The sequence below is a fragment of the Entelurus aequoreus genome, linkage group LG11 (genome assembly GCF_033978785.1).
Source record: "Entelurus aequoreus isolate RoL-2023_Sb linkage group LG11, RoL_Eaeq_v1.1, whole genome shotgun sequence".
NCBI classification, from domain to species: Eukaryota; Metazoa; Chordata; class Actinopteri; order Syngnathiformes; family Syngnathidae; genus Entelurus; species Entelurus aequoreus.
The window spans coordinates 15,206,871-15,224,370 of NC_084741.1; the positions used below are offsets into that span (position 1 = coordinate 15,206,871).

The window sequence follows — 17,500 nt, forward strand, 5'->3', positions numbered from 1 at the left end:
CAGCCTTTCTAGATATATAAAGATGTGTATTTACAACATTAATAATATATACATACTATGCACATATAAAAAAGCTTGTTGTGAAAAATGAGTTGGAATTTCACAAGAAAAAGGTCACAATTTCACAAGAAAAACAAAGAATTTTGGCAGTATTATAATAAAAGTCGTCATTTTACTCAACGCAAGTCTATATTTTACAAGAAAATCGGAACATTTGCGCAATATTACGATAAAAGTTGGAATTTTACTCAATAGCAGTCGCAACCCTCCCTGCTTGGCACTCAGCAACAAAGGGTTGGAGTTGGGGGTTAAATCACCAAAATGATTCCCGGGCGCGGCGCCGCTGCTGCCCACTGCTCCCCAAGGGGATGGGTCAAATGCAGAGGACAAATTTCACCACATCTAGTGTGTGTGTGACAATCATTGGTACTTTAATCTTAATTTTACAAGAAAACGCTAAAAATGTTGGCAATTTTATGAAAAGAGTCGTAATTTTACTCGACAAAAGTCACAATTTTGTCAGACAACTCAAAAATGTTGGCAATATTATAATAATAATCGGAATTTTACTTGGCAAAATTATGACAAAAGTCATCATTTTACTCAAAAAATGTCACTGTTTTACAAGAACAACAAAAAAATTGGCAGTATTGTGATAAAAGTCAGAAATGTATATGCCAAATTTGCAGTAAAAAGTGATCATTTTACATAAAAAAGTAATAATTTTATGACAAAATATTGCAATATTACAGAAACAGAAAAAATATGAGAAATTGTTCCCAATTTTATAAGAAAAAAGTCAACACATTGTTAGAAAAATAATGCTTTTAGTTCATTTATTTTTGGGGGGGAATTTTTTGTTTGTAATTGTTTTTTAATCTTCATTATTTACTTCAAGTTATTACAGTATGTCTCTGTATACATATTTTAAAAAATGTTTTAAATACATTTTGGCCAAAGGGGGCGCATTTCAATTTCTTACACACACTTGTCATTTCATATGTTGACCAGAGGGGGAGCACTTTTAAAAGCGACACACAGTCAATGTGAAAAATCCCTCCTTTTTGACACCACCCTCATGTTGATAGATGTCACCACCAGGGGTGCTAATGAGACATTCTCTATTAAATGCAATGTTATTGGGACCATGATTTATGTCATCACTTGTTCACACCTCCTCATATGGAAGATACTTTTCCTTCTTGATGTCTCAAGAAGGGTAGAAATACAAGAACACACACACACACACACACACACACACACACACACACACACACACACACACACACACACACACACACACACACACACACACACACGTCATTAGATGCTCCTCCGTGGTCACCTGAGAACCTCTCCACACAGGAGAGGGGGGCGGAGCAAAAAAGAGAGACGGCAGATCAACTGGTCTATTTCAAGGCTAGCGAAGGTGTGTTTAGGAGACGACCACAATCCAAGGTCTGGGACAATAGACCTCCTTCAGCCTGGAAGTCCTGCACCAGGGCCGTGTGCGGCCAGTCCAAGAAGTCGCCAGAAAGAAGTTTTCAACCAAACTGAAGGTGACCACCAACCTGTCCTCCCGGGTCTGAAGACCATGGACATCCACTCCCTTTTCAAGGACCTAAATGGTGGAAGTTTGAAAAATGGCCAATTCATTTCGAATGGGGAAAAATGTCCCGGAAAACCTAGAATTCTGGGAAATCTGGGAATTTTTTGGAATTTGTCAAGGGAAACCCCGCGATTCCCGAACAGTTTGAATCGGGTGAAAAATGGTAGAATGCGCCGAAATCTGGAGAAGAAGAAGTTGAAGAATAATAGATCGATGAATGTTAGTGTAGAAAACTGTATGTGTGAATGCTTTGGAGCGTTCACACAATAATTCACTTGACGGACTAAAGAAAACAATAAACTGTAGATTTTACGGTAAAAAAACAAAACAAACACTGCTAGCGTTTTTTATTTACAGTAATCCGCTGTAAAAAATACTGTAAACTTAAAATCTCTATTTTTTTTAACTACAAAATAATTCCCGCGGGGCCCCAAAAAATTGCGAGTGCAAGCACTTTCATTAATTAACTTTGAATGTTTACACCAAAAACTAGAAAATCTCAAAAAAAAAATCACAAATTGCTGGTGATTGGGCATTCACACAATAATTCACTTGACGGACTAAAAAACACAATAAACTGTAGATTTTAAGGTAAAAAAAAAAAAGGCGACTCATTCGCCAAAATACCACTGCTAGCGTTTTTTATTTACAGTAATCCGCTGTAAAAAATACTGTAAACTTAAAATCTCTATTTTTTTAACTACAAAATAATTCCCGCGGGGCCCATAAAAATTGTGAGTGCGAGCACTTTCATTAATTAACTTTGAATGTTTACACCAAAAACTAGAAAATCTAAAAAAAAAAATCACAAATTGCTGGTGATTGGGCATTCACACAATAATTCACTTGACGGACTAAAAAACACGATAAACTGTAGATTTTACGGTAAAAAAAAAAAAAGGCGACTCATTCGCCAAAATACCACTGCTAGCGTTTTTTATTTACAGTAATCCGCTGTAAAAAATACTGTAAACTTAAAATCTGTATTTTTTTAACTACAAAATAATTCCCGCGGGGCCCATAAAAATTGCGAGTGCGAGCACTTTCATTAATTAACTTTGAGTGTTTACACCAAAAACACAAAAAAATCTCAAAAGAATCTCTAAAAAATCTCTAAAAAATCTCTAAAAAATCTCTAAAAAATCTCTAAAAAAATTCACAAATTGCTTGTGATTGGGCATTCACACAATAATTCACTTGACGGACTAAAAAACACAATAAACTGCAGATTTTACGGTTAAAAAAAAAAAAGGCGACTCATTCGCCAAAATACCACTGATAGCGTTTTTTCTTTACAGTAATCCGCTGTAAAAAATACTGTAAACTTAAAATCTCTATTTTTTTAACTACAAAATAATTCCCGCGGGGCCCATAAAAATTGCGAGTGCGAGCACTTTCATTAATTAACTTTGAGTGTTTACACCAAAAACACAAAAAAATCTCAAAAAAATCTCTAAGAAATCGCTAAAAAATCGCTAAAAAAATTCACAAATTGCTTGTGATTGGGCATTCACACAATAATTCACTTGATGGACTAAAAAAAACAATAAACTAGAGATTTTAGGGTAAAAAATAAAATGGCGAATCATTCGCCAAAAATACCACTACTAGCATTTTTTATTTACAGTAATCCACTGTAAAAAAACACTGTAAACTTAAAATCTCCATTTTTTTTAACTGCAAAATAATTCCCGCGGGGCCCCAAAAAATTGCGAGTGCAAGCAATTTCATTAATTAACTTTGAATGTTTACACCAAACACCAAAACAAATCTCAAAAAAATTCACAAATTGCTTGTGATTGGGCATTCACACAATAATTCACTTGACGGACTAAAAAAACAATAAACTGTAGATTTTACGGTTAAAAAAAAAAAAGGCGACTCATTGGCCAAAATACCACTGCTAGCGTTTTTTATTTACAGTAACCCGATGTAAAAAATACTGTAAACTTAAAATCTCTATTTTTTTAACTACAAAATAATTCCCGCGGTGCCCAAAAAAATTGCGAGTGCGAGCACTTTCATTAATTAACTTTGAATGTTTACACCAACAACAAAAAAATCTAAAAACAATTCCCAAATTGCTTGTGATGGGGCATTCACACAATAATTCACTTGACGGACTAAAAAACATTTAACTGTAGATTTTACGTTAAAAAAAAATACCACTGCTAGCGTTTTTTTATTTACAGTAATCCGCTGTAAAAAAAATACTGTAAACTTAAAATCTCCATTTTTTAAATGACAAAATAATTCCAGCGGGGCCCAAAAAAATTGCGAGTGCGAGCACTTTCATGAATGAACTTTGAATGTTTAGAGTAAAAAAATGCACAACTTGCTTGTGACTGGGCAGCACCAACATGATGGATGCATTTATTGCTGAGTCAGCGTCTTGTTAGCTAAAGATTGGCTAACATGCTAACATATTTAAGGGAAGTGTTGTTCCTTTGAAGTGCTAAAAAGTGTTGTGATGATGCAACATCAACCGTCTCCCACCTCAGCCTCCGTCTTCTTCTCCTTGACTTTGACCGACGTCTTCTTGGACACTTTCCTGTCTCCTGACTCCTTCCTCTCCTTGGATGCTTCCTTCCTCTCCTTGGAGGAGGACGACTCCTTCCTGGCCTCCTTCTTCTTGGCGACGTCCTCGTCTTCTTTCAAGGTCACGTCCGACGGCTCCTTGGACACTTTCTTCTCTTTGGGCTCTTTTTCTGGGAGGAGAAGAGAAGAAGAAGTTTGGATCACGGAGGAACATTCTTTTTATTGATAATATATCAGGTACATACTGATAATAATGTACTGATAATATACATGACATCATAGAATATTGAGAGAAATACTATGATAATATACATGAAATCCTAACTAAGTGATAGATATAAAAGAAGTAAAACATAATTATTGTAGCAATACAGAACATTGAGACAAAAAACGACTTGCTAATGAAGTGCAATGTTTGATGCTCATAATTCCGGGGGTTTGTGAACGCACCTCACCCAACATAGCTCGGAATGGGCGATGCGTTTTTGTTTTTATTCTATCAATGCGATACCAAGTCGATACAGGCCTGACACGCTACCGATACTTTGTCTTGTCCTAATCCTTTGTTTATTTGCCCCTAATTAGCTGATTATGACTACTATCACACAATTGTTTTAGAACTCAATGTAACAATATGCAACTGTGTGTGTGAGTGTGATTATGACTACTATCATACAATTGTTTTAGAACTCAACGTAACAATATAAAACTATGTGTGTGTGTGTGTGTGTGTGTGTGTCTATGCGTGTGTGTGTGTGAGATTATGATTACTATCACACAATTGTTTCAGAAATCAATGCAAGAATATAAAACTGTGTGTGTGTGTGAGTGTGTGTGAGATTATGACTACTATCACACAATTGTTTTAGAACTCAATGTAACAATATAAAACAGTGTGTGTGTGTGTGTGTGTGTGTGTGTGTGTGTGTGTGTGTGTGTGATTATGACTACTATCACACAATTGTTTTAGAAATCAATGCGAAAATATAAAACTGTGTGTGTGTTGGAGTGTGTGTGTGTGTGTGATTATGACTACTATCACACAATTGTTTTAGAACTCAACGTAACAATATAAAACTATGTGTGTGTGTGTCTGTCTATGCGTGTGTGTGTGTGTGTGTGTGTGTGTGTGTGATTATGACTACCATCACACAATTGTTTTAGAAATCAATCTAACAATATAAAACTATACGTGTGTGTGTGTGTGTGTGTGTGTGTGTGTGTGTGTGATTATGACTACTATCACACAATTGTTTTAGAAATCAATGCGAAAATATAAAACTGTGTGTGTGTTGGAGTGTGTGTGTGATTATGACTACTATCACACAATTGTTTTAGAACTCAACGTAACAATATAAAACTATGTGTGTGTGTCTGTCTATGCGTGTGTGTGTGTGTGTGTGTGTGTGTGTGATTATGACTACCATCACACAATTGTTTTAGAAATCAATCTAACAATATAAAACTATGCGTGTGTGTGTGTGTGTGTGTGTGTGATTATGACTACTATCACACAATTGTTTTAGAAATCAATGCAAAAATATAAAACTGTGTGTGTGTGTTGGAGTGTGTGTGTGTGTGTGAGATTATGACTACTATCACACAATTGTTTTAGAACTCAACATAACAATATAAAACTGTGTGTGTGTGTGTGTGTGTGTGTGTGTGTGTGTGTGTGTGTGTGTGATTATGACTACTATCACACAATTGTTTTAGAAATCAATGCAAGAATATAAAACTGTGTGTGTATGTGTGTGTGTGATTATGACTACTATCACAATTGTTTTAGAACTCAATGTAACAATATAAAACAGTGTGTGTGTGTGTGTGTGAGATTAGGACTACTATCACACAATTGTTTTTAGAACTCAATGTAACAATATAAAACTGTGTGTCTGTGCGTGTGTGTGTGTGTGTGTGTGTGTAATTATGACTACTATCACACAATTGTTTTAGAAATTAATGTAAGAATATAAAACGGTGTGTGTGTGTGTGCGGTTATGACTACTATCACACAATTGTTTTAGAAATGAATGTAAGAATATAAAAGTGTGTGTCTGTGCGTGTGTGTGTGTGTGTGTGTGTGTGTGTGTGTGTAATTATGACTACTATCACACAATTGTTTTAGAAATTAATGTAAGAATATAAAACGGTGTGTGTGTGTGTGCGGTTATGACTACTATCACACAATTGTTTTAGAAATGAATGTAAGAATATAAAAGTGTGTGTCTGTGCGTGTGTGTGTGTGTGTGTGTGTAATTATGACTACTATCACACAATTGTTTTAGAAATTAATGTAAGAATATAAAACGGTGTGTGTGTGTGTGCGGTTATGACTACTATCACACAATTGTTTTAGAAATGAATGTAAGAATATAAAAGTGTGTGTCTGTGCGTGTGTGTGTGTGTGTGTGTGTAATTATGAGCACTATCACACAATTGTCTTAGAAATTAATGTAAGAATATAAAACGGTGTGTGTGTGTGTGCGGTTATGACTACTATCACACAATTGTTTTAGAAATGAATGTAAGAATATAAAAGTGTGTGTGTGTGTGTGTGTTTGCGTGTGTGTGTAGATGTGCGCAGGGCGCACACGCACACACACACACACACACACACACACACACACACACACACACACACACAGAAGCACGGAGTAGATGGCGTAACAGGCTGTAGTTTGGTGGCTGTGGGCGACCTGTGCGGCCGCCTGTATTTTGACGAGGGCTGCGTGCAGATGAATGCAGCGCCGCTAACAGACCCGACCAGGCGGAACATGCGGGCTTTGAAGACAACAACAACCTTCTTATCTCCACTGATGTGTATCACACTCAATACACTCACTGACTTTTCTTCTTTTGTGACCATCACACACACACACAACATAAACACACTATTGTAATCACTACACAACCATTTACTACTGGACACAGTACTTTCATCAACAACGGAATACCCTACTCCAGTCAGTGCACTTCACTAAGTACACTTCAATAGGTGCACTTCACTAAGTACACGTGGCGAAGTTGGTAGAGTGGCTGTGCCAGCAATCGGAGGGTTGCTGGTTACTGGGGTTCAATCCCCACCTTCTACCATCCTAGTCATGTCCGTTGTGTCCTTGGGCAAGACACTTCACCCTTGCTCCTGATGGCTGCTGGTTAGCGCCTTGCATGGCAGCTCCCGCCATCAGTGTGTGAATGTGTGTGTGAATGTGGAAATACTGTCAAAGCGCTTTGAGTACCTTGAAGGTAGAAAAGCGCTATACAAGTATAACCCATTTATCATTTATAATAAGTACATTTCAAGATGTATACTTCAATAAGTACACTTCAAGACTTACAGTTCAATAAGTACATTTCAATTAGTAAATTCCACTAAGTACACTTCAACAAGTACACTTCAATAAGTACACTTCAATAAGTACATTTCAATATGTATACTTCAATAAGTACACTTCAAGACTTACAGTTCAATAAGTACATTTCAATTAGTAAATTTCACTAAGTACACTTCAACAAGTACACTTCAATAAGTTCACATACATTAGTATACTTCAGGAAGTACACTTCAAACAGTTCACTTTAAGAAGTACACTTCAAGAAGTACACTTCAAGAAGTACACTTAAATATGTACACATCAAGTAGTATACTTTAGGAAGTACACTTCAATAAGTACACATCAAGTAGTATACTTCAGGAAGTACACTTCAATAAGTACACATCAAGTAATATACTTCAGGAAGTACACTTCAATAAGTACACATCAAGAAGTAAACATCAAGAAGTACAAGTCAAGAAGTACACTGCAATTAGTATACTTCAGGAAGTACAATTCAAAAAGCACACTTTAATAAGTACACTTCAAGAAGTATACTTAAATAAGTACACATCAATAAGTGCACATACATTAGTACACTTCAATAAGTACACATCAAGTAGTATACTGCAATAAGTACACTTCAGAAAGTACACATCAATAAGTGCACATCAATTAGTACAATTCAATAATTACACATCAAGTAGTATACTTCAGGAAGTACACTTCAAGAAGTACACATCAATTAGTACATTTCAATAAGTGCACATCAAGTAGTATACTTCAGGTAGTACACTTCAAACAGTTCACTTTAACAAGTACACTTTAAGAAGTACACTTCAAGAAGTACACTTAAATATGTACACATCAAGTAGTATACTTTCGGAAGTACACTTCAATAAGTACACATCAAGTAGTATAATTCAGGAAGTACACTTCAATAAGTACACATCAAGTAATATACTTCAGGAAGTACACTTCAATAAGTACACATCAAGAAGTAAACATCAAGAAGTACAAGTCAAGAAGTACACTGCAATTAGTATACTTCAGGAAGTACAATTCAAAAAGCACACTTTAATAAGTACACTTCAAGAAGTATACTTAAATAAGTACACATCAATAAGTGCACATAAATTAGTACACTTCAATAAGTACACATCAAGTAGTATACTGCAATAAGTACACTTCAGAAAGTACACATCAATAAGTGCACATCAATTAGTACAATTCAATAATTACACATCAAGTAGTATACTTCAGGAAGTACACTTCAAGAAGTACACATAAATTAGTACATTTCAATAAGTGCACATCAAGTAGTATACTTCAGGAAGTACACTTCAATAAGTACACATAAAGTAGTATACTTCAGGAAGTACACTTCAAGAAGTACACTTCAAGATGCCCTGGAGGACCTTGGAGTCCAGTAAAGTATGTAACCCAGGACAAACTGACAAACTGGTCCCATCCAGACGGGACTCACGTAGGATCACATCCGACCAAGACCGCCAGACACGTCCCGGTAGGTGTGGCCCCCGGGTGAGGAGCAGGGGCCACTCTGTTTGGGGTTAGTTTGCACTGTGGCCCCGCCCCCTTTGGACCTCCAGAGGGAAGCTGCCATCTTGTTTTAGAAGGTCAATGTTTGTCCACGTTTGAGCGTTCCTCTCTCACACTCTTGAAATTTTCCTGAGGGAACTCTCCTGAAGGAATCAATAAAGTACTATCTATCTATCTCACACTCTCTCCCTCCGAAGAACAACTTGGAGGGACACGCAAACTTTTCTCAGACGTTCCTTTTTTGTTTGTTTTCTAAGTCGATTTACACTTCACACGCTACCATTAGCTGCTCGTCACAACTCCTACTTCCTGTCACAGCTCCTACTTCCTGTCACAGCTCCTACTTCCTGTCACAGCTCCTACTTCCTGTCACAGCTCCTACTTCCTGTCACAGCTCCTACTTCCTGTCACAACTCCTACTTCCTGTCACAGCTCCTACTTCCTGTCACAGCTCCTACTTCCTGTCACAGCTCCTACTTCCTGTCACAAAGGCGGTAACGTAACAAAACGTGGAAAAAGTGAAGCGCCATGAATACTTTGCGTATAAACTGTGTAATGTCTGACTGAACGATGTAATATGAAGAGTACTCGATTAGGAATAAAGTAGGAAGAGTACATGATGAGGAATAAAGTATGAAGAGTAATCGATGATGAATAAAGTATGAAGAGTAGTCGATGAGGAATAAATATGAAGAGTACTTGAGGAATAAAATATGAAGAGTACTCGATGAGGAATAAAGTATGAAGAGTACTCGATGAGGAATGAAATATGAAGAGTACTCGATGAGGAATAAAATATGAAGAGTACTCGATGAGGAATAAAGTATAAAGAGTACTCGATGAGGAATAAAGTATGAAGAGTACTCGATGAGGAATAAAGTATAAAGAGTACTCGATGAGGAATAAAGTATGAAGAGTACTCGATGAGGAAAAAAGTATGAAGAGTACTCGATGAGGAATAAAGTATGAAGAGTACTTGATGAGGAATAAAGTATGAAGAGTACTCGATTAGGAATAAAGTAGGAAGAGTACATGATGAGGAATAAAGTATGAAGAGTACTCGATGAGGAATAAAGTATGAAGAATACTCGATGAGGAATAAAGTATGAAGAGTACTCGATGAGGAATAAAATATGAAGAGTACTCGATGAGGAATAAAATATGAAGAGTACTCGATGAGGAATAAAATATGAAGAGTACTTGATGAGGAATAAAGTATGAAGAGTACTCGATGAGGAATAAAGTATGAAGAGTACTCGATTAGGAATAAAGTAGGAAGAGTACATGATGAGGAATAAAGTATGAAGAGTAGTCGATGATGAATAAAATATGAAGAGTAGTCGATGAGGAATAAATATGAAGAGTAGTCGATGAGGAATAAAATATGAAGAGTACTCGATGAGGAATAAAATATGAAGAGTACTCAATGAGGAATAAAATATGAAGAGTACTCGATGAGGAATAAAGTATAAAGAGTACTCGATGAGGAATAAAGTATGAAGAGTACTCGATGAGGAATAAAGTATGAAGAGTACTCAATGAGGAATAAAATATGAAGAGTACTCGATGAGGAATAAAGTATGAAGAGTACACGATGAGGAATAAAATATGAAGAATACTCGATGAGGAATAACGTATGAAGAGTACTCGATGAGGAATAAAGTATGAAGAGTACACAATGACGAATAAAGTATGAAGAGTACTCGATGAGGAATAAAGTATGAAGAGTACACAATGACGAATAAAGTATGAAGAGTACTCGATGAGGAATAAAGTATGAAGAGTACACGATGAGGAATAAAATATGAAGAATACTTGATGAGGAATAACGTATGAAGAGTACTCGATGAGGAATAAAGTATGAAGAGTACACAATGACGAATAAAGTATGAAGAGTACTCGATGAGGAATAAAGTATGAAGAGTACACAAAGAGGAATAAAATATGAAGAGTACACAATGAGGAATAAAGTATGAAGAGTACACAAAGAGGAATAAAGTATGAAGAGTACACGATGAGGAATAAAATATGAAGAATACTCAATGAGGAATAACGTATGAAGAGTACTCGATGAGGAATAAAGTATGAAGAGTACACAATGAGGAATAAAGTATGAAGAGTACTCGATGAGGAATATAATATGAAGAGTACTCGATGAGGAATATAATATGAAGAGTACTCGATGAGGAATAAAGTATGAAGAGTACTCGATGAGGAATAAACTATGAAGAATACACAAAGAGGAATAAAGTATGAAGAGTACACAAAGAGGAATAAAATATGAAGAATACTCAATGAGGAATAACGTATGAAGAGTACTCGATGAGGAATAAAGTATGAAGAGTACACAATGAGGAATAAAGTATGAAGAGTACTCGATGAGGAATATAATATGAAGAGTACTCGATGAGGAAAATAATATGAAGAGTACTCGATGAGGAATAAAGTATGAAGAATACACAAAGAGGAATAAAGTATGAAGAGAACACAAAGAGGAATAAAGTATGAAGAGAACACAAAGAGGAATAAAGTATGATTTAAATTCCGCACAAAAGACATCAAGTTGTGGTCTAAAATCTTTCTGCTCGTCACCAAGATAAGAAAAGCGTCTCATTGTTGGCAGACAGTCTTCTTATCTACTTATCACGTGTGTGTGTGTGTGTGTGTGTGTGCGCGTGTGTGTGTGTGTGTGTGTGTGTGTGTGTGTGTGTGTGTGTGTGTGTGTGTGTGTGTGTGTGTGTGTGCAAGGGTGGGGGGTTGCTTGAGCATGTGTCTTTGACAGGGGTGGGGGGTGAGAGGGTGTGGGTCCTCCTGTTAAGTGGCGGCCCTTTGTGATGCAACAGGTGTTGTTGGCGCTCAATTTGTCTGCATGCTAAAGTCAAGTAGTTGTGTCTCTGTCTGTGTGTGTGTGTGTGTGTGTGTGTGTGTGTGTGTGTGTGTGTGTGTGTGTGTGTGTGTGTGTGTGTGGAAAAGTACCTTCCCTATGAGGAGGTGTGAACAAGTTAAGACATAAATCAGAAAACCATAGCATCTAATATAGAGCCAAATACTAGAGTCCGTGAACATTGCTCCAAAGTCCGGATGTTGTTGTTGATTTAATGTGCATACAAAAGTAAACATTGACAGCTGCAAAGGCAGCAATATATGATCAAACATGACGGCAGCTTGATTGTACGACTTCCGGTGCTGACGTAAGACAACCCGTGTCCCATATGTGACCGTAGGATGAACAAATACACTACGCTACTAAGACTATGGTGGCCATTAACAGTTAGCTTCTACAGCTGGGTTGCCCAAAGTGCGGCACAGGGGCCATCTGTGGTCCCTGACTCCTTTGTCATCGGCCTTAAGCACATTACAAAAAATAGAGATCTCATTTGCACCCCCTGGTGGTGACATCTATCAACATGAGGGTGGTCCCAAAAAGGAGGGATTTTTCACATTGACTGTGTTGCTTTTAAAAGTGCTACCCCTCTGGTCAACATATGAAATAACAAGTGTGTGTAAGAAATTTAAATGCGCCCCCTTTGGCCAAAATTAATACAAAAATTAAATATATATATGTATGTAGAGACATACTGTAATAACTTGAAGTAAATAATGAAGCTTAAAAACCAATCACAAACAAAAATAACTAAAAGCAGACTTTTTTCTTATAAAATTGGGAACAATTTCTCATATTCTTTCGGTTTCTGTAATATTGCAATATTTTCTTGTAAAATTATTACGTTTTTATGTAAAATTATTACTTTTTATTGCAAAATGGTGACATTTGTCGTATAAAATTCCGACTGTTATCGCAAAATTGCCAATTTTTTGTTGTTCTTGTAAAATACTGAAATTTTTGGAGTAAAATTATGAATTTTGTCATCATTTTGCCAAGTAAAATTCCGATTATTATTATAATATTGCCAACATTTTAAAGTTTCCTTATAAAATTGTGACTTTTGTCGAGTAAAATTACGACTCTTTTTATAAAATTGCCAACATTTTGAGCTTTGTCTTGTCAAATTGCGACTGTTATTGAGTAAAATTCCAACTTTTATCATAATATTGCACAAATGTTCAGTTTTTCTTGTCAAATTTTGACTTGCGTTGAGTAAAATGACGACTTTTATTATAATACTGCCAAAATTATAAGTTTTTCTGGTGAAATTATGACCTTTTTCTTGTGAAATTCCAACTCATTTTTCACAACAACCTTTTTTATATGTGCATAATATATATATATTATTAATGTTGTAAATACACATCTTTATATATCTAGAAAGGCTGGTCCTAAAGAGGGAGGCATTTTTCTCACGTCTCAGGAAGGTAAAAAATACAAGTGTGTGTGTGTGTGTGTGTGTGTGTGTGTTCTTGTATTTCCACCCTTCTTGAGACATCAAGAAGGAATAGTATCTTCCATATGAGGAGGTGTGAACAAGTGATGACATAAATCATGGTCCCAATAACATTGCATCTAATAGAGAATGTCTCATTAGCACCCCTGGTGGTGACATCTATCAACATGAGGGTGGTCCCAAAAAGGAGGGATTTTTCACATTGACTGTGTCGCTTTTAAAAGTGCTCCCCCTCTGGTCAACATATGAAATAACAAGTGTGTGTAAGAAATTGAAATGCGCCCCCTTTGGCCAAAATTAATAAAAAAATTAAATATATATATGTATGTAGAGACATACTGTAATAACTTGAAGTAAATAATGAAGATTAAAAACCAATCAAACAAAAATAACTAAAAGCAGACTTTTTTCTTATAAAATTGGGAACAATTTCTCATATTCTTTCGGTTTCTGTAATATTGCAATATTTTCTCGTAAAATTATTACGTTTTTATGTAAAATTATTACTTTTTATTGCAAAATGGTGACATTTGTCGTATAAAATTCCGACTGTTATCGCAAAATTGCCAATTTTTTGTTGTTTTTGTAAAATAGTGACATTTTTGGAGTAAAATTATGAATTTTGTCATCATTTTGCCAAGTAAAATTCCGATTATCATTATAATATTGCCAACATTTTAAAGTTTCCTTATAAAATTGTGACTTTTGTCAAGTAAAATTACGACTCTTTTTATAAAATTGCCAACATTTTGAGCTTTTTCTTGTCAAATTGCGACTGTTATTGAGTAAAATTCCAACTTTTATCATAATATTGCACAAATGTTCAGTTTTTCTTGTCAAATTTTGACTTGCGTTGAGTAAAATGACGACTTTTATTATAATACTGCCAAAATTCTAAGTTTTTCTTGTGAAATTGTGACCTTTTTCTTGTGAAATTCCAACTCATTTTTCCCAACAAGCTTTTTTATATGTGCATAGTATGTATATATTATTAATGTTGTAAATACACATCTTTATATATCTAGAAAGGCTGGTCCTAAAGAGGGAGGCTTTTTTCTCACGTCTCAAGAAGGTCAGAAATACAAGAGTGTGCGTGTGTGTGTGTGCGTGTGTGTGTGTGTGTGATGTCCTAATCCCCAGTGAGAGTGTGGTCATCACTGACTACAAACACAATTATGACGACATCATCTTTAAAAGTGACAATTGCACATTTTATTTGACACGCCATGTTGGCGGTCAGGAGGTCACATGACCCGTGACACCGCAGCAGGAAGGCGTGTGTGTGTGTGTGCGTGTGTGTGTGTGTGCGTGTGTGTGTGTGTGCGTGTGTGTGCGTGTGTGTGTGTGCTCAGTCGGTAGAGCATGAGACTCTTAATCTCAGGGTCGTGGGTTCGAGCCCCACGTTGGGCGATTGCTTTTATAGGGAGGTCTTTACCCGTATATACAGTAGGAATACTTCATGAAATATACATCTTGAAGTATACTTATTAAAGTGTACCCATTGAAGGGTACTTTTTGAAGTATATATCTTGAACTGTACTTATTGAAGTATACTTATTGAAATGTACTTATTAAAGTGTACCTATTGACGGGTACTTTTTGAAGTATATATCTTGAACTGTACTTTTTGAAGTATACTTATTGAAATGTACTTATTAAAGTGTACCTATTGGAGGGTATTTTTTGAAGTACACATCTTGAACTGTACTTATTGAAGTATACTCATCAAAATGTACTTATGAAAGTGTACTGATTGAAGTGTACCTGTTGAAGTGTACTTTTTAAAGTAAACATCTTGAACTGTACTTATTGAAATGTACTTTTTAAAGTGTACTTATTAAAGTGTATTTTTTGAAGTGTACTGATTGAAGTGTACTTTTTGAAGCATACTTTTTGAAGTGTACTTATTAATATAACTTACTAAAGTGTACCTATTGAAGTATACATCTTGAACTGTACTTATTGAACTGTACTTGTTAAAATATACTTATTAAATGTACTTACTAAAGTGTACCTATTGAAGTGTACTTTTTGAAGTATACATCTTGAACTGTACTTGTTGAACTATACTTGTTGAAATGTACTTACTAAAGAGTACTGATTGAAGTGCACTTATTGAAGTATACTTATTGAAATGTACTTATTAAAGTGTACTTATTGAAGAGTACCTATTGAAGTGTACTTTTTGAAGTATACATCTTGAACTGTACTTATTGAAGTATACTTATTGAAATGTACTCATGAAAGTGTACTGATTGAAGTGTACCTTTTGAAGTGTACTTTTTGAAGTATACATCTTGAACTGTACTTATTGAAGTATACTTATTGAACTATATTTACTAAAGTGTACTGATTGAAGTGTACCTATTGAAGTGTACTTTTTGAAGTATACATATTGAACTGCACTTATTGAAGTATACCTATTGAACTATACTTACTAAAGTGTACTTATTGAAGTGTACCTATTGAAGTGTACTTTTTGAAGTATACATCTTGAACTGTACTTATTGAATCATACTTTTTGAAATGTACTTATTAAAGTGTACTGATTGAAGTGTACCTATTGAAGTGTACTTTTTGAAGTATACATCTTGAACTGTACTTATTGAAGTATACTTATTGAAATATACTTATTAAAGTGTACTGATTGAAGTGTACCTATTGAAGTGTACTTTTTGAAGTATACATCTTGAACTGTACTTATTGAAGTATACTTATTGAAATGTACTTATTAAAGTGTACTGATTGTAGTGTACCTATTGAAGTGTACTTTTTGAAGTATACATATTGAACTGCACTTATTGAAGTATACTTACTGAACTATACTTACTAAAGTGTACTGATTGAAGTGTACCTATTGAAGTGTACTTTTTGAAGTATACATTTTCAACTGTACTTATTGAAGTATACTTATTGAAATGTACTTATTAAAGTGTACTTATTAAAGTGTACTTTTTGAAGTACACATCTTGAACTGTATTTATTGAAGTATACTCATTGAAAGGTACTTATTAAAGTGTACTGATTGAAGTGTACCTATTCAAGTGTACTTTCTGAAGTATACATCTTGAACTGTACTTATTGAAATGTACTTATTAAAGTGTACTGATTGAAGTGTGACATGGACTTGTTTCTTCAGCATTGTCCACACGTTTAAGTCAGGACTTTGGCAAGGCACATTTTTCAGGAGTACATCGCAGAGTTTTACATTTTGTTAATTGATAAATGCTACCCGTTAGCATGCTTACATTAGTAGGATAGTTTTTTTTTGGAGCAAATTTTCTAGGTATACATCTTAGTCATATTTTTGTCCTTAACGTATGCTCACGTTAAAATGCTCACTTTTTAAACACATTTTTAAGGAATACATTGCAGAGTGGTATATTTTGGTACTTGACGAATGTTACCTGTTAGCATGCTAACGTTAGTAGGCAAGCTTCTTTTTTTTTAGCAAATTTTGATAAAGGATACACCTCACACGTAGTACTCGATATATTCTCACGTTAACATGCTCACTTTTTTAGCAAATTTTTCAGGAATACGACACACAGTAATATATTTTAGTACTTGACACATGCTACAGTTAGTATTTGAGCGTGCTAACATTAGCTTGCTAGTTTTTTGTTAGTTTTTTTAGCAAATTTTTCAGAAATACGAGGCACAGTAATATATTTTAGTACTTGACACATGCTACAGTTAGCATTTGAGCGTGCTAACATTAGCTTGCTAGTTTTTTTTAGCACATTTTTCAGGAATACGAGGCACAGTAATATATTTTAGTACTTGCCACATGCTACAGTTAGCATTTGAGCGTGCTAATATTAGCGTACTAGTTTTTTTTAGTAAATTTTTCAGAAATACGAGGCACAGTATTATATTTTAGTACTTGACACATGTTACAGTTAGCATTTGAGCGTGCTAACATTAGCTTGCTAGTTTTTTTTAGCAAATTTTTCAGGAATACAAGGCACAGTAATATATTTTAGTACTTGACACATGCTACAGCTAGCATTTGTGCGTGCTAACATTAGCTTGCTAGTTTTTTTTAGCAAATTTTTTAGGAATACGAGGCACAGTAATATATTTTAGTACTTGACACATGCTACAGTTAGTATTTAAGCGTGCTAACATTA

The 17,500-nt window shown here is 35.1% G+C and overlaps 1 protein-coding gene across 6 annotated transcripts in view; it reads right to left on the reverse strand.

The window, feature by feature from the left end:
* Positions 1-17,500, reverse strand: part of LOC133659820 (BMP-binding endothelial regulator protein-like) — a 450,456-nt gene that overhangs the window by 63,528 nt on the left and 369,428 nt on the right. For all 6 annotated transcript variants that reach the window (XM_062062599.1, XM_062062597.1, XM_062062598.1 and 3 more), the window contains one exon: positions 4,106-4,317. In XM_062062599.1, the coding sequence (XP_061918583.1) occupies positions 4,106-4,317 (212 nt within the window). The remainder of the gene's footprint in view (positions 1-4,105; positions 4,318-17,500) is intronic.